General features: G+C 40.5%; 1 protein-coding gene across 12 annotated transcripts in view; it reads left to right on the top strand.

Annotated features, from left to right (window-relative positions):
* ANKS1A (ankyrin repeat and sterile alpha motif domain containing 1A) overlaps positions 1 to 25105 on the top strand; it is a 120141-nt gene that overhangs the window by 43440 nt on the left and 51596 nt on the right. For all 12 annotated transcript variants that reach the window (XM_081915544.1, XM_081915543.1, XM_081915541.1 and 9 more), the window contains 5 exons: positions 1914 to 1994; positions 3710 to 3830; positions 6252 to 6292; positions 8086 to 8200; positions 9967 to 10508. In XM_081915544.1, coding sequence (XP_081771670.1) covers positions 1914 to 1994; positions 3710 to 3830; positions 6252 to 6292; positions 8086 to 8200; positions 9967 to 10508 — 900 coding nt within the window. The remainder of the gene's footprint in view (positions 1 to 1913; positions 1995 to 3709; positions 3831 to 6251; positions 6293 to 8085; positions 8201 to 9966; positions 10509 to 25105) is intronic.

Genomic DNA, 25105 nt, shown 5'->3' with positions numbered 1-25105 from the left:
CAAGGAAAGAAGCTTGTGCAGAGCATGACCTTCATTTAAATATTTTTTTCCCATCCAGCTTTCCTCCATCCAAAGAATGTTGAATGCCAGGCTTTTCTGTCACATTGTTAGTTCGTGATTTTAGTTTGGGAGCAAATCAATTATTTACAGAATTTGTAGATGCAATCCAGTAGGGGGAGCTTGGGGGCTTTACAGGATAATTATATAGCTTCAGTATGATTATATAGCTTTCCTGAAAGCAGTCTTGCCTAAAAGGATCTGCGTCTGCTGGATCTACTATCTCAAGGTCTGTACAGACTATGGAGCAGATACAGTTGTGTATTGGAAGCATGCCACCTTGCCTTCATTACTTAATAGCTTCATAGAAAACTGTAGAAATACACATTGAGCAATACTGGAGCAGAAGAAAACAGACAAAAGCTAACAGCTAACTGAGAAGAATAGCGCTATAGCCTAGTGCAGTCTGGAATATACTAATAAAGCAAAGATTGATTACTCCATATCATAAGCATACAAATCAATGCAAAACCACACAGTGAACTAAACCTGAACATGGATTGTTTTTCCATGGGTAGTCTTTGTGTCAGACAGGCTCATCTTATATCTGGGGCAAGAAGAACATGAGATGGACACAAAGCATGGCAGTTAGATGAAGATGGGCCTATAACAGGGAACACTGCAGCAGCAATCCTCATCAGGAAGCCTTTTATACAGACCAAGGAAGAACCACATCTTCTGGCATTTTAGGCAGCTGGCTTGTTGAGTGCCTTCCTTATAGTGCATGTCGATCTATAACCTTGCCTGACTCACAGTGGCGGAGCATATGCCCGCGCTGCCCAGGGTGGGCGCACTCCTGAGGGGGGCGGGGCACAGAGGGTGCCCTCCCAGGCACGGGATAGCCGCTCGGGTGCACAGATCGATGCGTGCGCCCTGCAGTCGGGGGCAGAGTGAGCCGCCGATGGCGGACATTTGGTGTGCCGCCTGCCTGTGACTGCCAAATGTCACCCCCCTCAGCGAAGACACCCGGGACGGTCTGCCCCCCACTGCCCCCTCCCTCCACCCCTGCTGACTCAGTTTCTATGCTCATTTCTGGCCCACCCTGGCATTAATGTCTGCTGGTGTGGTTTTTAGAAACATAATGAAGCTTTAGGATGTTAATGAAGCAGAATTTAAGGAAGGTGCCCAGAGCATTACTTCCATGCCAACTTTCCATGTACTTGTGAAATGTAGTATATCCAATACTGGTTGCCTGAAACTAGCTATCTAAGTCAATCATTAGATAGTGCAAAGTGCATGCAAAAGCTCTCTGGCGGCACTATTGCAAAGACAGATATTTTACTTATTTTCTTTAAAACCACTTATATACTACCTAATATTATACGTTTGTGTGAGTGCATAATGGTCATTTAAAACCAGCTAAAATACAAAGACATTAAAATCAAGACAATAACGTATGACAGATACAGTAGCAAGCATAACCAGCTAAAACGCAGTGAGTCGGATAAATGTGCCCCAAAGGCCTGAGTAAGTAAATAGGCTTTCAGCAAGCAGTAGAAACACATCAAGGTTGCCACTTGCCTGATTTATGAGGGGAAGTGGTTCCACAGAGTGGTGCCACAACAGAAAATATAGGTGCCAGGCAGATAGTACATCACAGTGCCCCCGCAGTGAAGCTCTGTGATTTCAAAGCACTGCCTTATCATCAAACATTAGCAAATTCTCTCTAGCCTGTCTTGTCATGAACTGTAACACAGTAATGAGATCATTATTTTAAAACATTAAATTGCCATCAACAGAGGTATTGAAGGGAGGCAAGGTCAGTTCTTCCAGGGCATACCTGCTGCTTCCAAAAAGATCTGAAAGTTGGGAATGAATTTGGCACAGGATACTGACAGTGGCTTTCTGTACTGTAGAGAGAGCGTCCGCCGCCTCCTGCCAAGCCTCCCCCTGATGAAGAGGAGGAACTTGTAGAGAAGCAAAGTTCATCTTCTAAGGTAAGTGTATTGTTTCCCTCTGAGGGGCTGTTATGGTAGAGGAAGTTTCTTCAAACATTTTAATCTCTTAGAAGACACAAATATTTTTTCTACACTTCTCAAAGTTAGGGTTGCAATCAACTAACTTTTACTTGTAGTAGGCCCATTGGAATTAATGGCCATGTCTAACTTACATCTATTAATTTCAGTAGGTCTACTCTGAGTAAACATTAGCTGAATACAAGCCTTAGTTTCTTTCCAGTATACCACCTACTTCCAGCTCCATCCTCACTCTTGTTTAGAGCATCTAGATCTTTCATTCCACAACTGGCATTCTGTTAGACATGCACGTGTGGAATACAATTCTGCCTGGTGTATTCCTCGACCATAGTTTGACAGAATATTTCCACTTTGAAGAAATGTTCACATTAGGCACTGAAAACCCTGGTTCAGTTCAGACATGGTTTCCTGTAAATGCAACCACAATGTAAGGTGCTGGAGTTGGAAAAACACCTAGACATTCTTGATATTCTCATTCTCTGTGCCTATATATGGCCACACCAATTCAGCCCTTCCCTACGGCATCACTTTTGACACCATCCCCTATATAGTAGTTGTACTTTCTTCAGTCCTGGGAAGGTCTAGATTTATTTATTTTATTTAGTAATTAAATTTGTATACCACCTGTCATACTTGGATCTCAGGATAGTTCACAACAGATAATGTTGCAACTTGTCATTCTAAGGCAAGTGTGCTGCTACAAGATAATTACCACTTCCTGCATTTCACTAGTGCCTGTTTTACACTTTAAGGACAGTACAATAGCATCTTATGCACATTTAACTTTTGCCATTTCACCCTCCTGTGGTTGAAGCTCGCTGGTTGAAATGGCACAAATTAAATGCACGCAAGGCAGAGAGCTTAAAAGCTCTTTTTGCCCTGGGTTTTCCTGGCGTGAAAAGAGCTTTTAAGCTCTCTGCCTTGTTTACCCGGCAAGGCTCGCTCAGCACGCAGGCTCTAGGATGCTTTTGCGAGATCTCATAGGGCTGTCTGATTTACTGCAAGATCTCATGTGACCCTCCCCAGACTTCCAGAGCCAGCACACCGAGGGGGCCTTGCCCAGTAAGCAAGGCAGAGAGCTTAAACGCTCTTTTCATGCTGGGTTGCCCAAGCAAACCCAGTGCAAAGCCTTGGGACGGTTGTGTGAGATCTCATGGAAACTCGGACAGCCCCACAAGATCTTGTGAGAGCATCCTGGAGCATATGCACTTACCGGGTAAGGCCTTCTTGATGTACTGGATCTGCAAAGGTAAGGGGTGCTTGTGTATAGGCAGTTCCAAGGGGGCAGTTTGTGTATATGCACCATTCCCAGAACGTAACCCCCATATAAGGTACAGTTGTACTGCACTGGTACTAAAGGACTCTGAGAGCACTGTAAAGTGTGCTTCGAATTGCAGTACTATAGCAGAAAATGGGGATTTTGGTATGGGTCACTTGAGGTGGAAGAGAAACAGCATTAAGGGACTTGTGGGTATAGTTGAGGCAGAATGGTAATGGGATCGTAGGAGGAGGGGAAGTGTTATCTGTCGGTAAAGAAGACACTGTAGCACTGAAGGTTATATTCCTGAGACTTCGATCTGTTAAGCATATTCCATGACCAAAAAGAGCCTCGTCAGTGACACTGCTAGCTTTTATCTAATTGCACATGGCGTGTGTGTGTCTTTGTGTTTGGTCAGGGTTTTGTCAGCAAGAGGAAGAGTAGGGGAAGCACAGCTGATGAAGAAGAGGAGCATCCTTATGAGCTGCTGCTAACAGCAGAAACTAAGAAACACGCTGCAACAGATAAAAAAACAAAAGGTAAAAGTTATTGCAAATAGATGTAATTAGCATGTATTGGGCAGAAGATGAGACGTTCAAACCATTATTGTTTTAGTTGGGTGGGCAGGCTTATTTTGCAGTGACTGTGATAAGGTGCTTTTGTAAGATTTTGGTTAAACTATTTCTTCCTTGGCATCTTATCATGATAGTCTTCACAGGTACCAGAAAAATGAACACTCTATTAGTGTCTTAACTTTTTTGTTTTACAAAAGTTTTAATTTGGAAAAATAAACCTAGGTGGAAGTCTCTCATCTTGGCAACAAGTCATTGGTATGCAAGGATTAGTGGAACAGCTCTGATCAAAGTATCTACCAATGCACCAACTGATATGGCTTCCTTTGACATAATCTGCTCTTTTTGTTGAAGCCAGCTGGGAAAGTAATTAACAAAGGAGAGAGGCAAACACATACAAACAAATCTCCTATTGACCCACCTAATGGAAATTAACTATTCCCTCATATTCGATACTTAATTATTCTGTCCTACAGGAGCCCAGCTAATGTGTCTTGCATGTGATTTGATAACTGCGATGTTCTATGAATTTTGTTGTTACAAAGCTTGCACCCCTACTACTGGTAGCTTGAGAGGTAACTTGAGAGCACTTCATGTGTTACATTTTCCTTTAAATATATATATATATAGAGAGAGAGAGAGAGAGAGAGAGAGAGAATATTATTAAATGGTCAACTCATAAAACATAAAATTCAGAATAAATGACCAACCCTGAATCAAATAAATTATCTAAAAATATTACTAAAACAAAAATATTTTCAGCAGTTGACGGCATATCAGAATTGTGAGTCTATACCTGCTTTCAGTAGGAACAATATTCTAAATTATTGGTGGCACTATGCTAAAAGCCTTGGTTTGCATGAAAACTAAGCACTGCTGTTCAAAGGACAGCATGTAAATCATGTACCCTGCTCCTATGCATATTGATTTGAAAGAAAGTCCTCTGTTCAGTGGGACATACAGACAACTCCACATGTACGTGTGTTCAACTCTTGCACAACTGCATATATGTGCGGCTCCGGGAAATAAATAAAAGATTCAATTTAAACTGACAAAGGTGCAAAAATGGCCCCAAAACAGCACAAAGACTGCAAAAATTGCTAGTAAGTGCTGCTGGTTTTTAAAAGGGTTTCCAGAGGTTTAGAGGGTGTTTACAGGCTTTTTGGATTATGTTCCCCATTATACATCTAGACTGGATAGATGGGAGGTGGCCTGCTCTTGATGGGGTTACACTCCCAGCTTGGGTTCCCAGCTTAGGGGTACCTCTGGATCCATCACTTTTGCCTGAGGCACAGGTGGCCTCAGTGGAGCAGAGTGCCTTCCATCAGCTTTGGATGGTGGCCCAGCTGCACCCCTATCTGGATAGGAATACCCTAACTTTTGTTGTCTGTGCTCCAGTAACCTCTAGATTAGATTACTGCTATGTTGGGAATCTGATGTGAGAGACCTACATAGTTCCAGTCACCACCCACAGGCAGCTTAGGGTCCCAAACAGTTCACTGCTGCAGAAGATAAAAGCTTCAGTAATACAGTTCCGGACGTTGATATATACCTAGGTTTTGCAGATACAGGTATATAAAAGTACAAGGAACCTCTGTTACCACAGTAATTCAAAATGTAATACAGACGCCAACTCCCTTCACAATACTCACTGACTGACTAATAAGCTGACAAAGACCGCCTCTCCCCATATGAACTGACCCAGACCCTATGACAGAGCTTTCCAAACTTTTCATGTTGGTGACACACTTTTAAGACATGCATAATTTCACGACATAATTTTTACCAGCAAACCGGAGGTTAAACGAACCCCTTTCTAGCCCTGGGAGGAGCACGGGGAGTGTTTGCATGACACACCTACACACTGCAGCCGACACACTTACATGTCACAGCACACAGTTTGGAAAGCTCTGCCCTATGAAAGACATCTGAGGCCCATGTCTGTGTGCCTCTTCTATCAGACAGTAGATTAAGAGGATTGAATGTGGGGCAATGCTTTCCTACTGAACTATGGTCCTTCGTAGTTTTATGCAGCCCAACTTTTAGTGTTGTACTGCTAATAGTAATCTAGTGTTGTGACATAGTTCTCCAATTTTGACAGTTGCCTCCAAACAACTGTCTTCCAGGTAGGATTTATGTTGCCGTTCCCCTACCCCCATTTTCTTTCTGAGCATGATCTACTCTTTTAGGCTATAAGTGGTTATCTACGTGATGGAGGAAAAGTTGACACACTGCTTTGTAGGGCTGGAAAACCACATGTCTGTTTGGAAACTGTATTTGAGTGATCCCACCTTCCACAGTTGCCTGCTGCCCTTCTCTTAACTGTTACTGGCCAAGGACAGGAATTCATAGTTCACATGTTAAATATTTTTATTTTTAAATTCTTAGGTGAATCATCTTCAGGTCCTGCCAGCAGTGTCCAGCCACAGGTAGGGCAGGATTGATCCTTAATGTACATCAAACCTAAATATAATGGATATAAACAGCTTGGGAGGGAAATCTTAACATTTTATGTTTACTGTAGGAGCAAAAACAATTTGCAGCTTATATGCAAGTTAGTCAGTAAGGGCTTAAATGGCAAAAGGACTGTACATGAAGTAAGTGAAAGAAGGAAAATGCCCGTGACTTCTTCATGTGATGTATTTGCCTAGTGGGGAAAGTTGTAATAAATTATGATGGGAAGTCTAACATCATGTTCTTTGAGGTCTGATGGGTTATTTGGAAAATGGAATCAAAATGGAAACATGAACTCACTATTATTTACTTATTTAATAAAAAAAATTATATACACTGCAGCTGACACACTAATGTGTTGTGACACACAGTTTGGAAAACACTGTTTTATAGAGAGATACTTTACTACTGGGCTACTTCTTCCCTGCCAAGATGTACTTGTAAGCTAAGGAGGTTATGGTCTTCCTGCATGTTTTGCAGAACAAACCAGATGGAAAGCCAAGTATGGTAGCTTCCTCGATTAACTTTCCAGTATAAGCAACAGACATATCATTTATGCATGTATTATATTTGCATCCCATCTTTTCTTCCACATGCTCAATTTTATCCACATAACGAGCTTATGTACCTCGTACCTACGGGACCGCCTCTCCTGGTATGCCCCACAGAGGACCTTAAGGTCCATATATAGCAACACAGTAGAGGTCCTTAAAGTCCATGAATAATCATAGTTTAGAGGTCCTGGGCCCTGAGGAAGTTAGATTAGCCTCAACCAGAGCCAGGGCCTTCTCAACCCTGGCTCCGGCCTGGTGGAACGCTCTGTCTCATGAGACCAGGGTCCTGCGGGATCTGATTTCTTTCCGCAGGGCCTGTAAGACAGAGTTGTTCCACCTGGCCTTTGGCTTAGAATCAGTTTGATTTCCTCCCCCTCTTTCTTTTCCCTTTCTCCTCCTGTGAAGAGGCTGCATCCTAATGTTTTAATGTTGTATTTTAATCTTTTTAAAATTGTATTTTAATCAACTTGTTTTTATTATTGGTTGTTAGCTGCCCTGAGCCCGGTCTTGGCTGGGGAGGGTGGGGTATAAATATTATTATTATTATTATTATTATTATTATTATTATTATTATTATTATTATTAGATAGGTTAGGACATGTTTGATGAATATTGCTGTGGTAACATGTTCAGGAAGGTTTGTCATGACCACCAAAAAGGGAGATGTGAAATCAAATGTAACAGAAAAAAGCAGAAAGTAGTACGGTCAAGACATAGTACAATATGTGTGTACAACTGGCATGCTTGCTGGATTGGTGTGCAATATGGTGTCAGGCATCTGGTATTAGAGTTGGCATTTTGAGAATCCCATGCTTCCACATTCTAAAAACCATATTTTCTAATCATCATGGTTGTAAAGAGCAGCTTAGAAATAAGCAGGGAGCATCTGATTTATCAAAACAAGGAGGTAGGCATTTTCAGGGGCTCAGGGCTTCAGTGATTCCCATGCTATTTTCTTTTCCCTTAACCTTGTTCATGATCTAATTCATGATCTAAACCAACGTTTTGTCCTTTTTACCCTTCTATTCCTTTCTGCCACCTCTCAAAGTTCCCACTTATACAAAGTCACATTTTGTAACCTTGGAAGCTGGATATATAGAAAACATTTTGTACTTAAGTTGCAGAAGTATTAATCTGGGTGTAGAGTTTGCGCTTTGGCACATGTTGCTTTGATAATGGCATTGGAACTTAAATAATATAAGATCCTTTTGCAGGCCTGGCCACGAAAAGGTCAGTCTTCCCAAGATTGCCAGCGGCCACTGAATTGCCAAGCTTCTTCTGACTTTTCTTCTAGTCATTCTGAGCAATATCCAAGTCCCGAATCAAAAGGTAAGTGCTCATTCAAAGTCTTTCCAATTTCACTGAAGTGTACTTAGAAAAAAGCAACACCAGTTTTTCTGATAGCAAAGCATAGTTTGGAGTGTTAAATATGGAGCATTACTAAAACGCTTGCAAAGGTTTCTCACAAGACTTTGCTCATGACAGACAATATTTTTCTGTTTGCTGTTTTGCTTTTAGGAGATGGAAAGCACATCCACTGTTTCACTTGAACAGTGACCCTATTGTTGGGCTTCATTGCTGGCTTTGGGACAGTCAAATGTTCCAGTGTGCAACACACACAGTCAGCTGCTTCTCCACCCTCTGAATGCAGTGCTGCTAAATATTAACATTACGTATAGATACCACATTAAATAGTCTCAGTCCTTGCCACAGAAGGTGGGAAGACATTCTGCACTTTTATCTCTTTCTTGCCTCTGACCTTTAGCCAAGGCTGGATTAAAATGGTTGTGGATCCCGGTGCAGTTCCCAAAATTGTGCCCCCCTTCCTCTAAAAAAAGAACACATGAAATAAGGTACCAAAAATTAAGTATTGTAGTATCTTAAAGCTTGAGAAATTAATTATGGCATGATATTTTGTGGACTACAAAATATGCTCTGAGCCTGAGGAGTTTGACAGCTCTCAGCAAACCCCAAACTAAACCTTGATAAACAAACAAACAAAATACTCTGAGCACATGCAGTTTCACATTATAAACACATATAAATCATAATTGTTTCTTGTTCACTTTCTGCCTTGGGCCAGTCACCAACTCTCAGCCTAGCCTACCTCACATGGCTGTTGTGGAAATATAAAAGGAGCTCTAAAATGGCTGCAAGGGGGGGACTTAGGGCTTGAAACCTAGGCATAACATTTTGATTCCTTTAACCAAGAGTGATATGTACTATAAAAGGCCATGTTTTTGGTCCTGCCTCTTTCTGCCCTTTAAACACCATCCCGTATTTAGCTATTAAGGACCTTTGTCTTGTAGTGAGGGTGCTAGGTGGGGGAAGGTCTTTGAATTTCACTTTTACCTATAGTGAATATTGGAAATTGTATTAATAAAACTGTCTCTTCACTACAAACTTTTGAATAATTCATATCTGCCAATGCTTTAAATTAGGTCCTCTTATTTAAATCTAGACTTATGTTTTAATTTGTTGTTAAGTGTCACGTTTCAGCAGCAGTTCATATTGCAAGCAATAGGGCAATCCACTCTGTGTAGAGGAATTTGTTAATGAGAAGCAAGCTTTTGGTGGAGTTAACCTCACTACAGAGCTCTTATTTCTCTTGCATAAGGAGGTGAGCTCAAGCCACTAGGGAAGGAAGCAGCTGTAGGGAGGAGGGGGAAATGTTTTTGAACTTGCAGGTTGTTTGCAGCTTTTATTTTTCCCCACCCAGTGCTCTGTGCCAAGGGTAGGGAGTGCTGCTCTAAATAACACTTTGGCCTTTATGGAAATATCTTGTGTTCCAGGAGTCTCAGCCTGCCCCTCTCTCTGCAGAGTATAGTTAGCACTTCTCCAAACCTTATATAGCAAGGGCTGATTGTTAGTGTTAACAGGAATAAAATGAAACGGGGCGGGCTGCCAGATTGCATAAATCAGGCCAGTGTTTGGAATTTCATAAATGCTCTGACTTCGGGTACGATCTGAGCACTCAGAACAATACTGAACTGTTCTTTTTAATTTCTCCCTCTCAGTGAGGGAAAGCCGAAGCTCTGTTTCTTAATTTCTGTGTTTGGCCTTTGTTTTTTTGTTTTGCTTCCATCTTACCGAAGACCAAAGGAGGAGCAGCAACAGCCAAGCAGATGCCCAAGATGTCCAAGTGCTGGATCAGTTCTCAGGTCTGCTGCATGGTTCTTCTCCAGTGTGTGAAATAAATGAGGACCCTTTCAGACTTATTTCTGCTGTGGGCAAAGGAAGTACCGAGGGGACTGCTATGCAGCTTGAAGATGTTGAGGAATCCATATCGGTACAGACTAGCACTGCAGACCAAAATAAAGTGGTCTATTCAACTGTCCGCCATACCAGTGACAACAAGTTGGACCCTGAAACTTTAGCACATCCTCACTTGCCACAGCACCCTGGTGGTGCTGAGGAAGGAGACAAGAGCAGTGTTGTGGGCAGAATTCACCCAGGAGGCAAGCCCAGAGCAGAACTCAAACTTAGCCGTAGCTTGTCAAAATCTGACTCTGACCTCTTGACCACCTCCCCAACAGAGGACGATACTATGGGGAGCAGAAGTGAATCACTTTCCAATTGTAGTGCTGGAAAGAAAAGGCTGGAGAAATCACCTTCATTTGCTTCAGAGTGGGATGAGGTAAGGCTGACCTTGACCTTATAAATCTGTTTTCAGTGGAATGTTGTTGCAAGAGTTGATTTTAATACAGCATTTTGGAGGGTAAAAAGATTGGAGATGGTGCTATTTGTCATATCTCTGTTTTACTTCCCCTTTTTGTAGATAATTACAATTTATCCTCATAAATTGAATCTGGAGCTCTGAACATAGTTGGTGCAGAATTGAGGGGGGGGTGCTTAAAAGATTTTTAAAAATATTGTTAGAAATTCAGGTTCAGGGTGTGAATTCCCTTGGCTTGTCTGCGACTTTGTAGAATGAATTCTGTACTGCTGGGGTGGGGGTGGGGGGGGAGGAAGCTGAAAGTGCTGGAGAATCAGTTGTCACATTGGAAAAGCTTCCACAGCTTATTCTCTCTAGAATAGCTTGTAGAAAAGAGTGGGTCACATATCTAGGTCACCACTGTCTGCTTTGTATAAATGAGAAGTCATCAGTAAAGATGAGGAGTTCCTAAATACTTTTGCACAGGTAGCTTAAAGGAACTAGTTCAGAAGATTAATAGAAAGCCAGCTTTACTGTTACATGTGCAAGACCACTAACTGGTTAAACTTGCTGATAGAAAGTTGCCTTAGTGAATAACTCAGCTAAGATTAAGTGTCCCTCTTGAAGCTTCACCACAGCATTACTGAAGCATTCTTCAGTAATGCTGATTCTACGGACTCTAAAAGTAGAGTCACATGAAAGATGCAAGTATAAACTGCTTCTAAATAATTAAAAGGGGCTCAAACTCCAACTGAGGGTCAGTTTTGAGGAACTACATGTCCAGTCTAAAACGAATGTAAAGGGAATTTGCTTGTCTGGCAAATTACATCCGTTGTGAAATAATGGAGTCACTATTTATGTAAAAGAATTGCTATTTATATAGTTCAGTGGCATGGCTTTGTAATCATAAGAAATAGATTAGCCTTTATATTAAACGATTCTGCACATTTGGGAATATGACAATTTACTTAAAATAACAGGAGGACCTGTCCTGCGCCCACCTAGCCAGAGTAACAGTGGGACATAGTTTCCAAAAATACTGTGAACATGGGATTATTTTGGAAGCATTGTTCTCCGAATCTAACACTATATGCATTCTGTGTCTTATTTTTGAAGTACCGGTAATACTGTCTATTTTTTAAAAAGTACAACTTTTTCTTTTACCAATACTACATAGGTAGCAAATAATAAACCTGAGGAGGGGATGGGCTACTGATAGAAAGGAGTGGGGGGGCAGGGGAGGAGAGGTGGGATTAAGAGTTCATGACTCCCTGCGTGTATCTATCTTCACTTAGGACTTTAATTCGCCCAAGCAGTGTTATGCAAACAAGTCCATATACATACGGAGTCATATATGCCACAGCATTTTTCTTCTTGCTTTGCCTGCAAAAGGCTAGTCCATCACATGACAAAAGTATAGGAAGTTGTAGGAAGAACAATTAGGAGTGGAACACATTTAATCTATGGTTGAGGTCTAGGAGTGGAACACATTTAATCTATGGTCGAGGTCTAGAAGATTATGGTTGCAGATTTTGTGCTAGCTCTGAGTTCATTGGTTTTATGGATTCAGTACACTGCCCTTTTGTGCTCTAATGTTTTCAGGTATCTGCAATACACATGCCTAAATTTTCACCTGTCAGATAATCACCTATATTTCTGACAGCTGAAGGAAGTATCAGGCAAAATTAATATAATCAGCCGACTGCAGAAAAATCTATGTTTTACAAAACAGCACAGAATTGTCTTTCCATAAGGAATTGGATTCCTTTAATATTGAAACAATAAAAATACCTGTACAGAAACAAATATTTGTTTTATCAAGGTGGGTGGTTATGCACAGTGGTGTGTTCTGTTTGCATTGCTGTGGATTAATGCCATGACTGATAATTTTGTACTGTTTGCTGGGAGTGCTACATATGATTCAATTTATGTTAGGAGTAAATATATTACATTGCATATAATAACAGTTCTTGGTCTGGAAACTGTCTCATGCATTGCAAAAATGAATACTGCCATCAACACTTGCAGTTTTGATCTTAGTTAATAACTCCTATCTAAATATTTTGTGTTGGAAAATTATAAATGAGTGCAACTGCTGTCTAAACTTGTATATAGTGGCCTTAAATAGTTCAAGATGTTCTATTTCCCAAACAGGGCATTGAAGAGCTTTCACAATACCTTTCCAATGATGTTTTAATGTTCAGTCTGTTTCTTTCAAAATTATTGGTTACATCATCTTTAAAGACTCTGATTGGGGTCAGTGATACTAGGGCTATAGAGAACTGCTGGAACAGTTACTCATCCTGCTGTCCTGTACTAATGGTTATTTGCTGTTCCATCTGTGTTCTGATGGTAGTCTAGGCTGCATTTTGAAAAAATAAAGCAAGTCCAGCTCTTGACTCATGTATTTGGTAGCTATTTAGCAGAACGCTAATTGCTGTTAAAAGAACTGCTTTAACTCATATGCAGTTTACTGAGCTGGTTAGAAAATAGACTTTTCCTTCCATAGGAGATCATACTCCTTCCTCTTCTACCATGTGAAATTCTTCATTCCTTGTCACCATTAACCATTATCTAGCTGAGTCTAGATGAAGGCTGGTATCCAACAAAGTCATCCTGTTAGCACAAGGATTTTTGCCTTCAACACAGAATTTCCTCTCCCCTATCTGCTCCAAATAAATACAAAATTGTCCAGTAGCACCTTAGAGACCAGCTAAGTTTGTTCTGGGTATAAACTTTCATATGCATGCTTATACCCAGAACAAACTTAGTTGGTCTCTAAGGTGCTACTGGACAATTTTTCATTTATTTCGACTGTGTCAGACCAACACGGCTACCTACCTGAATCTATCTGCTCCAGATAGTTCAAGGAACCCCCAGAACAGATTTAGGTATAACCTGAAACATGCGCTGACTAGAGACTAATCCAGGATGGTCTGCAGTCTCCATCTGTAGGCTGAGTTATTGTTCTTCCTCTCTTCACTAACCCCCTGCCTCTGCACAGCATCCAAACAGATAAAGGAAAGTTTGCTCATTATTTTGTGACATGTTGCTTCCTCCTAATAAAGCTGTTGCCAGGTTGTAGATTTTTGCATATTTTTCTTGCGGACCAAGGCACCTTCTTTTTGCTTTCATTGATTTTATATGGAAATAAGTATGGTTAACTTAATCTGAATCTAACTCAGGGCACATTAAAGTTATTAGGTTAGCGTTTTAACCAGAAGTTTAGCACTGGTTTGCAACCATGTTTAATGTAACTCTTAACAGATGCAAAGCTATCTCATGATTAACACTGACAAGGAGAGGGAAATAATTCAAGTGTGGGAAGATTGAAATTTACTCATAATTTCTTAAATAGTTAGCTAAGTTGAAGCTATGTCTACACTAGGCATCATTAGAAATTTATGTTCTCTTAAAATACCTTGATACTTTCATAAAAATCCAGTGTTAATATATTGATCCTATCATCCATTCTTTCCAAATACAGTTATTGGATTCCAAATACAGTTATTGGATCCAAATACAGAGGATCCTAATATGATATACTGTACTGTAATATAAATCTGGCTGTAGTATGTTTGTGAGTAATATTTGTGAATTCTGTCTTTTCAGAATCTGGCCTGTATTGCTACTTAGTGGCATGTATATAAACCTCTTTTAGAGATGAAATTGTGTGTAATATATCCAGCTAAATGTTGAAGCTGCTGTGGTTAAAATAAAGTTTGGATGAGAGACTTTCAGACGCAAATCACAGTTCAGTAATTAAGCTGCTAATCAGCTTCTCTTAAATTATTGAGTCTTGGGTGAAGCTCAGGAAAACAAACATAATAGAGGAACTGATTTTGGCCTAAGGTACATGAAAGTGATTGAACCTGTAAGTACAGTATAGAGTCATGGGATACAACTGAGAATGACCAAAGTTAATAGAGTAAGTACTAGAGTATAAGGCATGTACAAGCAGGGTTTTATTTCCAGCCAGAACTTGCTGGAACTCAGTTCTGGCACCTTAGGTAGGCACCATTACCATTATAAGAGAACAAGGATGGTGTTCATGGTGAGTTCTGGCATCTTTTTCTAGAAAACTAGCACTGTGTATAAGTTAGGTTAAAATGGGAAGGAATGACTTGTTTATAGGTGCTCACTTTTGTTCCCAACCTGAAGCTGCATAAGGCAGAGTTCTGCCCTACCTTGAGCCCTTAAGTAAGACAGATACTACTGGCTTGTCAGTAAGAGCCTTTTCTGAGCCAATGGGGCACACTATATACCTCAGATATAGGTTTGTAGGCTTGTTGAATGGCAAAGGCTGAAGTCTGCACCCCGACAATGTCTTAAAAGCAGGATGTAGGAATATCAAAGGAAGAAGCAAAACATAATATAGCAGAACCTTGCTTATTGCTCCACTTCACTGTGGAATAAATTAAGGATTGAACTTATGTCTGAAGTGGGCTGTAGTTAGTATAAATATTTGAATGCCTTTAAACTTAGCTGAAGGCTAAAGTGGTAAATTTGTTTCTGTAATCTGCTCATAAATATTCAGCTGACGTGAATTCAGTGTGCAGCAGTCAAAGCACACTAAATTTTACATAATGTGAATAAATTGCTTTTGTACTTGAAGGTTGGAGTAGGTTGTATGACACCTCTGCCAGGATGTGAAATGCTGGCATGCCAGTTTCAGAATCATGTTTAACTTGTATATATGCATTTTTTCAGGTGTAGAACATCTTTAGACTGCACTTTGTATGGCTTTCATTATTTTAAAGAACTGTCTGTCCCATTCAAGCAAATGAGCAAAACAGTACTTAATACTTATTTATACAGTACTTATTTATGAATGGGTGTGCTCACCATGTCTCTCCTGGTAATGGGCTGGATGAGAGCCAATAATCTGAAGATCAATCCAAACAAGACTAAGACACTTAGTGGGTGGTTCCCTTGACCAGATGGATGGGATCAGAGTAGATATGCAGCTTGGAGGTACTTCTGAATCAGTTCCTGTTGTTGGAGGCTCAACTGGCCTTGGTGGCACCGAGTGTCTTCCACCAACTTTAACTGTTAACTATGCTGTGGTTACCACTAGGTTAAATTACTGCAATGCGTTGGGCGGGGGGGCTTCCTTTAAACAAGTCTGTGCAGAGTGGGGGGGCAGCTGAGTACATTTCTCCCCGGCCTTGGAGGGCTAAGCTGGTTGGGTGCCCTGCACCAAGAACAGGCTGCTTCTTTGTTTGAGTTTATAACTTTATTCTAACAAGACTCCCAGCCCAGATCTCATACAAGCTCTGCAGGGGGCTGCCTTCGAAGATGGTTCAGAAATGGCAGCTATTACAAATTCAGCTGCCAGATTGTTGACTGGGGCAGAGTGGTCTGTACATGTAACACCAATTCTGGAACAACAAAACTGGCTGCCAGTTAGTTTCAAGTCTCCAATTCAAGTTCTCCTTTTAACCTATGAAGTATTCTGCAGGTCAGGATCCCGATACCTCAAAGACCACCTCTCCCCTCATGAACCAACTTGGACCCAGCATTCATAATCTGAATCCTTCTCCATGTGACCCCTCCATAGCAAGTTCGGAGAGTGGCAGCACAAGAATGGGGCTTTTCACTGGTGGCTCCTTGCTTGTGGGATACTCCCCATAAAGAGGCATGCCCAGTGATATCTTTATCTATTTTTAGGTGCCATGCAAAAACTCCTGTTTTTCCAGGACCCTCGATTTGAATTTGTGGCTTTGTTTAGTGGGCAGAATCTGTAAGACCTGTCTTGTCTACGTTGATGTGCTTTTCTTTTTTCCAGACTATATAAGCTGTGTTTTAGCTTTTTATTGGCTGTGTTTGTTATAATCACTTTTAGTGTTTATACTGTTTTTGTATGTTGCTGTTGGTCACCTTTGTGAAGAAAGTGACTAACACAACAATGACAGTAGTACCTCGGGTTAAGTACTTAATTCGTTCCGGAGGCCCGTACTTAACCTGAAACTGTTCTTAACCTGAAGCACTACTTTAGCTAATGGGGCCTCCTGCTGCTGCCGTGCCGCCGGAGCACGATTTCTGTTCTCATCCTGAAGCAAAGTTCTTAACCTGAAGCACTGTTTCTGGGTTAGCGGAGTCTGTAACCTGAAGCATATGTAACCTGAAACGTATGTAACCCGAGGTACCACTGTAAATTTAATTCAGAGACATCATAACAAAAATTATATGCAAGGGATTTCAGCTAATTCTGAAATCCAGTTGTGCTTATATACAACAATTTTAGGGACATCTAAACAGAGTGGCCTGAAGCAATATCTTTTACAAACAACAGAATATCTAAGAAATTAGAAAATACAAAGGGTGGTATCTAACTAAGTTGCACTCAGGGTAGACTCACTGAAATCACGTAAGTAATTGATTTTAGTGATCAGCTCTGTTTCTAACTTAAGGTAAAGGTAAAGGTACCCCTGCCCGTACGGGCCAGTCTTGACAGACTCTGGGGTTGTGCGCCCATCTCACTTAAGAGGCCAGGGGCCAGCGCTGTCCGGAGACACTTCCGGGTCACGTGGCCAGCGTGACATCGCTGCTCTGGCGAGCCAGAGGCGCACACGGAAACGCCGTTTACCTTCCCACTGGTAAGCGGTACCTATTTATCTACTTGCACTTAGGGGTGCTTTCGAACTGCTAGGTTGGCAGGCGCTGGGACCGAGCAGCGGGAGCGCACCCCGCCGCAGGGATTCGAACCGCCGACCTTTCGATCGGCAAGTCCTAGGCACTGAGGCTTTAACCTACAGCGCCACCTACTTAGTTGGGTTCAAATCCCCACTCAGCCATGAAGCTCAGTGGTTAACCTTGGGTCAGTCACTGTCTCTCAGCTTAACCTTTCTCACAAACTTGTTGTGAGGATAAAATGAGGAGCAGGAGATCCATGTGTGCCACCTTGAGCTCTTTGGAGAAAAGGTGGGATATAAATGTAATAAACAATGTTTAAAATTTGTCTGGTCCTGCTTACAATACACATTTCTTGTTCCCCTAACTTAATAATCCCTTTTATATTATTATTAATGATTTTCAGTTTTATACATTTCAATAATTTTACCATTTCAAAACTTGACTTCCTTCCCCCCTTTCTGTTGTTCTTTAAATTTATTTTTAATATTTTCTGCAAATCCAAATTAACTTAATTTGCTCATTTACTCATCTACTTTAAATGTATACTCTTATAAAGCTGCAGGCTATTACAATAATCCTGCCAATGTTCTTATCTATTTACAGTTTGTTTGTAAATATTCCATAAACCATTTACATTCTTTTGTTAAATGTTTGTGTTATCTTGATTTCTTATTTTTCTGGTAAGTTTCGCCATTTCTGCATATTCCATAAGTTTTTGTATCCATTCTTCTTTTGCTGGGATGACTTCTTCTTTCCATTTTTGGGCACGTTCTTGCCTCTGTAATCACATACATTAATAAATTTCTATACAGTTTGGGTAGTTCTATCCCTATAATTCCCAAAAGGAAAGCTTCTGGGGTTTTTTTTTTGGGGGGGGTTAACAAATGTTATTTTAAACATCTTTTTTCAGTTCATTACATACCATTACTACTTCTTGTAGTAAGCTTTAACCTTACTACAAGACCCCCACCTTAATAATCCTACCTAGTTGGTATTTCTATTTACCATTAGTTGCTAGGACCTGGTTAACAATGTACAGTGGTACCTCGGGTTACATACGCTTCAGGTTACATACTCTTCAGGTTACAGACTCCACTAACCCAGAAATAGTACCTCGGGTTAAGAACTTTTCTTAAGGATGAGAACAGAAACCACGCAGTGGCGACGCAACTGCAGCGGGAGGCCCCATTAGCTAAAGTGGTGCTTTAGGTTAAGAACAGTTTCAGGTTAAGAACGGACCTCCGGAACGAATTAAGTACTTAACCCGAGGTACCAGTGTAATCAATTTCCAATCATAATTTGTGAAACAAGTTTAAACTGCTTGCATCAGTTTTATGAGGCATCCTGTAAATGTACTAGTAATTTTAACAGAAAATGTTTTATGCTGTTACAGTTTGCACATTAGGGACCTGTATGGTTTCCAAACATGTGTAATCATGACATATTGAGAGACACATGTTGCATATGCAGTTCCCCACACAGAGGTCATCTAGGAAAAATGTGATGCGTAACGCAGGCTGTAGAGCAGCCAGAACTGCAACTCATTTGTGCATCTTATGTAAAGCCAGCCCATGGACTCTCCCTATTATGTAGATCAGCTGCATCCAGGACTGGAAACATTGCCAGCTTGACTGGGCGTGTAGAATACTTGTGCCAAGGATTCTCAGATATTTGTCACTTCTGATTTTAGATCAGATATATATCACTACTATGTAGCAATGCCTGGAAGCATAACTACAGTGCTCTAGTCTAATGTTGAGACACCTTTACCAAATTATCCCACGCTACTTTCTCCCCCCCCTTTTTTTTAGTGTACAGTCATACCTTGGAAGTCAAACGGAATCTGTTCTGGAAGTCTGTTTGACTTCCAAAACGTTTGAAAACCAAATCTTGGGTTCTGATTTGGAAGCCGCGTTAGACATTTGGGTTCCATAAGAACATTTGCAAACTGCAACAATCACTTCCAGGTTTCCGGCGTTCGGGAGCCAAAACATCTGAGTTCCAGCGTGTTCGGGATCCAAGATACAACTGTACTTTGCAACTTTCCCTTTTGCCTTCTGCATGGACCTTTCTATAATTCCTAATTTGTTCCTAGTCTGTCTTTAGAATATGTGCTTGTTTACCTTGCAACAAGTCATGTGAAGCAATGCTTTTTGCAACTGAACCTTGTAATATACTATATATACTGTATACGGTTTGTATTGCAAGTACTGTACACAAATCTATAGAATATCACCACTGTAAATACTTTAAACTGCAGACATCCTGTTAGAGCACCTGCTTTGATTTTCAGTTTCTCAGCTTTGTGGAGCGCGAGCCAACATGAGATCGCTTTAATTCTGATCTGACAGATTTTGGGGCATTAAATATAGAATTCTTGTTCTTGCACTAACTAAAGATCACATGTTGCTAGAGCAATAGTTTTTTTGTTAGTATGAATTTGCAGTGCTTATATATAATTAAATAAGTTATATGCATTGGCAAACATTTGTCAGGTGAATTGGAAAAGTTTCTGGTAAACGCTGCCACTACTGTATATGGTGAAAAATGAAACTACGCATCCTTTTTTAAAAGCAGCATTAATTTATCTGTGGAGGGGTGACTCTTCTTCAAAACATGTTTTGTTTCAGAGCTTCAGATCCCAAGCTTATTCCATATTCCCAGCTGATCTTTACCTGACTGCTTAGAATCTAGTTTTCAGTCTGTGTTGCTAACCTTTCCATTGTGATCCATTCAAGATGAAAGTGAGCTGTCTGATTTTTTTGAAAGGAAAGGCAGCCAGGGTACATATTTCTGCTAAAATTGCTATGTCTTTAGTCCATGTCCAGATAATATTCCTTGTTAAGGAAAGGCCATGCATTTGGTTAGGTAATTTGTAAGGCATGCAACTTTATTTTATTACTTTGAATTCAGATTAATAAGAATAGCATTAAATTTTCAAGCCTTCGATATTGGTGCTGCCAAGCTCTTAACAGGCAAGCCTACTATATTATGTATATGTGGAATGAAATAACAGTGAACTTACAAACCTATAATTCTGTGGCATGAAGCTGCTGACCAAATTAGCCAAGCATCATAAACTGCCCTGGCTTTGCTCTCTGTGTAGTAATTGCTATCTTGTGGAGTCCTGGTTATAGTTTATAGGAAGGATAGTGACAAGTAATATATTACCTTAATTATGCATTGGTTTTAGATTCCCTTAAGACTTGTGGTCCAATGTGGTCATGTAATTCATAAACTGAATCTTACGGTTTTTACTGCTCTTGGCTACTGAGAAGAATATGACTTCATATTTTCCTTTTACCCTTCTCAAATGCTAAAGCTGTCCTTCATTGGTAGCTTTTCACATGTTCTGGGACATATTACTTGCCTTTGCCTTTCTAAGGCAATATCAGCATTAACTTATTTGCAGCTGATTTACCTGAAATGTGTATAATGTCTGTATGTGTATAAGGTAAAGGTAAAGGGACCCCTGACCATTAGGTCCAGTCGTGACCGACTCTGGGGTTGCGGCGCTCATCTTGCTTTATTGGCCGAGGGAGCCATCGTACAGCTCCCAGGTCATGTGGCCAGCATGACTAAGCCACTTCTGGCGAACCAGAGCAGCACAAAGAAAGGCCATTTACCTTCCCGCTGGAGCGGTACCTATTTATCTCCTTACACTTTGACGTGCTTTCGAACTGCTATTTTGGCAGGAGCAGGGACCGAGCAACGGGAGCTCACCCCATAGCAGGGATTCGAACCTCCGACCTTCTGATTGGCAAGTCCTAGGCTCTATGGTTTAACCCACAGCGCCACCCGTGTCCCATTGTTTGTGTATAAATGAACATAATTTTATTTGTGCGGAAGGCCATAGATTCTGTACATGCTCTTGATGGTATCTACAGCATTATTGCCATGGCTAGTGGCCAATGCAAATAAACTTTCTATGTATGTATCTACAGCGCTATAAACCTGAAAGTATGAGAGTAGTTTTGGTTTGGTCTTATGTCGTTGTGCTTACTTTTCTATGGACCACATGGATTGTATCTATGATCACACAAAAAGCAACCTTTGTGGTGTTTCTAGTTTCATTGCATGTCAGGAAGCAATAAGAAGAAATAACAATGTATTGGAAGCCATATTTGCAGAGGTCTGCCAGACCTACGGATTGCTAGGAAATAATCTGATTACCAATTTTTTATCTTCAGGAAGTGCTACTTCTCTATAGACTGGGGTAGGCAGGCTTCATGCTTGCAGGAACTTTGTTGTTGTTTTTTGCCAGAACTTGTCACTCACCAACTAGAGACAGATGCAAGAAGCAGATGTTTAGAATTAAAGAATTCTGAGACTAGAAGTTTTATTTTACGCCAAAACTGAACTGAAATTACAACCCTTTCACAAACAGATTCAGCAGGATGGCAGAGTAATTTTGTTGTCATTGTTAAACTGGGAGTCAGAAATTCTTGCTGATCTGCTTCAAATCACCTAGAGATCTTTCAGTTGGTTCTGATCTACCTTCTGCCCACTCCTGTTTTAGGCTGTCTTGAAATAGGCTCTATTTTCAAAATGAAAATATCACTTCAGGTTTAGTTGAGACTGTTACTGCTCAGCAGCTTCTTAGCCTGCACTGCATTGTAAATTATATTTTACAATGTGCTCATATGCCAAGAGCTTAGGCTCCATAAAGCCTATTTATTAGCTTTGCCTTTTCTAAACTATATTTGTGTCAAGAGGTTTTTTAAATTGAGCATATGAAGTTACAGCTTCTTCAGAAAATAGAAGAAAGAGACTAATTACATTAAAATACAGGCAACTCCCTGTTTGTGCAGGGGTTGAGTTCAGGGTCATTGTGCATATCAGCATTTGTGCGTAAGCTCATTCCGCTCCTGCTCCGGGGCTGAGACCAATGCACATGTCAGCAGTTGCACGTCAGTTGGGTGTGCACAAAATGATCACTGCCTCTATTTAAATATTCTTAATTAGATTAAGAAAAAATGTTGGCTGTGTTCTTGCCTTTTTTAAAAAACCCAATTTACTTAGCACTCAACCTCAGGAAAAAAACAAGGCTCTTCTCAAACTGAGATTTTTTTGTATGGCTCCTAATTAAGCTAAAGCAAGAATGAAAATGCAGTTTACATTTACTAATTTCTATGAGTCTCTTTGTGTGCACTTTGTACAACAGCACAAGTACACCTGTAAGCTAGAGTTGATTTTGGTCATTAGTAGCTAAGTAAACAAATCCTAAGAAGCTTGGTTGTTGTTTTGTAATGTAGGGTTACCATATTTCAAAAAGTGAAAATCCGGACACAAAAGTTGTTGAGCTTTTAGTTTTTGATCTATTTTTAGTGAAATTCACCAAAATCTACACTTCCAACATGGGTTGCCATACATCCAGATTTTCCTGGACATTTATCTGATTCTCACCCAGACACTGTTTCTGACGACCGAATCCCAGTTATGTCTGGGAAATTCCAGACATATAGCTACCCTACTGTAATGAGAGGCATAGTACAGTTATACCTCGGGTTGAGAATGTGATCTGTGCGGGAGGCATGTTCGCAACCCACAGAGCCACATCTGCGCATGCATGTGATGCGATCCCATGCTTCTGCGTATGCGCGTGATGTCATTTTGTGCTTCTGCGCATGCATGAGTGTTGAAACCTGGAAGTACCCATTCCAGTACTTCTGGGTTTGGCGCGGTCCACAACGCAAAAATGCACAACCCACAGCATTTGTAACCCGAGATATGACTGTATAGCATTCCATATCCATACGGCCTGTGTTTTAGGTTTTACTGTACAATTAACTATTATCTAAATTCTCATGTTTTGTGCAGTGTGAGGGAAATCCATTCATACCCTAAACCCATAGTGGGTTTTTTTTTATGCTTGCTAGCTAGTCAGTTTGACTACAAATTTAATCAGATTTCTTCTCCATTGTGATGTTGTGTAAATTTAGAAACAAAGAATTGAAAATTAACACCAACATAACCTTATCCAGAGTTCTGTATTGCTGTTATTTTATAAGATGTAGTTTGGACTGTCAAATCAAAATACTGTGCACTTCTAATTTGTGGCTTTTGTAGTTTTAGAAGTATAGAACATAACACAGAACAAAAAGAGATGATATTTTATACAACTTTTCAGCTGTAGCCCAAAATATACATGTAGTCAGGGCTTTTTTTGTGACACCACTCACTTTTTGCTGCCTGTGGCACCCAATTTGTGCTGGCACCTATGACACTTATATCAATATATAAGTACTGACACCTCACTTTTTTTACCCCAAAAAAGCACTGCATATAGTTCTTCCGCAGTGTCTTCCACCCACTGTTTTGCTGATTACTTTTTTACTATTTTGTTATCACAAATCCCTGCTACAAATAAACACAACCTCTTTCCCATAATCATTAAACCGGTCACTACTGGGTAATATTACCTCATATGCATTGATTTTACAGGGGGGGGGAAATTGAAGTTCCAGTAATAAAACATTGTTCCTTAGAGTTCCATGCTAGTTGACAGATGCACTGAACTGTAGTAGGAACACACAATGCAGGCAAGAGAAGCAACTTGTTACTTTCAGAGCTGCTTGACATTTTATGTAATGGCCCCAGTTTGCCTGGGGAAAAAACATATAGAAAAGAGAAACACTTGGGGATGCACTCTATAGATATGTTGTTGCTACTCCCTGGAACCTCATGCAAAGGTACATACACCAAGCTTTATGTGGCAGCAGCAAATCCAGGTAAGCTTGTCAGCATCTTTCTCTAATGTTCTGAAAGGGATGAAAGAGGTCTGAAGTTGTATACAATATTTTTTAAAACACTAGGTTTGCTGCAGTGACATTTGGTAGTTCCTGGACCTGATAGGGTTACCTGTGGCCAAGGGGGTCATGTAGGTGGGGCCAATAAGGACCAAGGAGGTCGCACTGACAGGACAAAGTTCTGATTTTCTTTTCACCCTCCTCTCTTGCAGAGGCGTTGAAACAAATGCATTGCAGTTATAGGAATACTTGGTGCCTAAGTAAACTGAAAAGTGTCTAACCATAGCTAAGGAAGGGTCCTGCTGTCAAAATTCATAGTGTGAGTTAATGTCACAACAACCATACATTACTCGGAAGCAAGTCTTACTAAATTCAGTTGGGATGGCTCCCAGCTGGGATTGGAACGTGAATTGGTTATTCTTAAAGGTGCTAAATAACCCTGTTAATAAGGTCCCCCTAACCTTCCAGCCTTATGGAAAAAGATTGTCCTCCCCTCCCCAACTTACCTACTACTTTGCCTTCTTTCCAGAATGCAGAGGAATATTAAATGGACTAGGGTGTAGGAAATCAGGGTTAAAACCACTACTCAATTATGAAATGCCCTGGTGACCTTGGGGTATCCACTGGGTTGTGAGAATAAAATGTGAGAAAAGAATCATGAATGACATGAAAAGAAACCAGGCTCACTTGCTTTAATTGATTCAATAAGATAAGCTGGTTATAGAAGAGCAGCAACATGAACAATCTAATTCTGTTAGCTACCTGTCTACTCTGAAATAAGTTCTAATGAATTAAGTAGTGCTTATTCCTGGTGTTAATTTATTAACTGTAGTTATATCACCTCCCTTTAATTTAGTTAAAACCCTAAATGAAAATCAGAACACATTATGCAATTTAAATATTATTAAAAATATACTTCAGGTTAATATTTTCGCCCTTCCATGCTTACACAAAAGATAAGTAAACAAGGGTCCCACTGTGAGTATCTATCTTTCTGGCACATGCTGCAGATGGCAGCACAGGAAAAAAGCATGGTTCTGATTGGCTTGTGAACACCTACAGGAAGAATGCATGGTGCTAATTGGCTCAGCATGGGCTGATTAACAGAGAGTGCTACCAGTGGACCCCCCCCCCTATTCATTCTAAATCTTGGCTCACCCCATCACTCCTGAGGAAAATGGGGAGGAAAATGAG

This window comes from Podarcis melisellensis (genome assembly GCF_964234715.1).
Source record: "Podarcis melisellensis genome assembly, chromosome: 6".
Classification (NCBI taxonomy): Eukaryota; Metazoa; Chordata; class Lepidosauria; order Squamata; family Lacertidae; genus Podarcis; species Podarcis melisellensis.
Note: the sequence above shows the minus strand (reverse complement) of the source record. Positions and strands in the feature narration are given on the sequence as shown.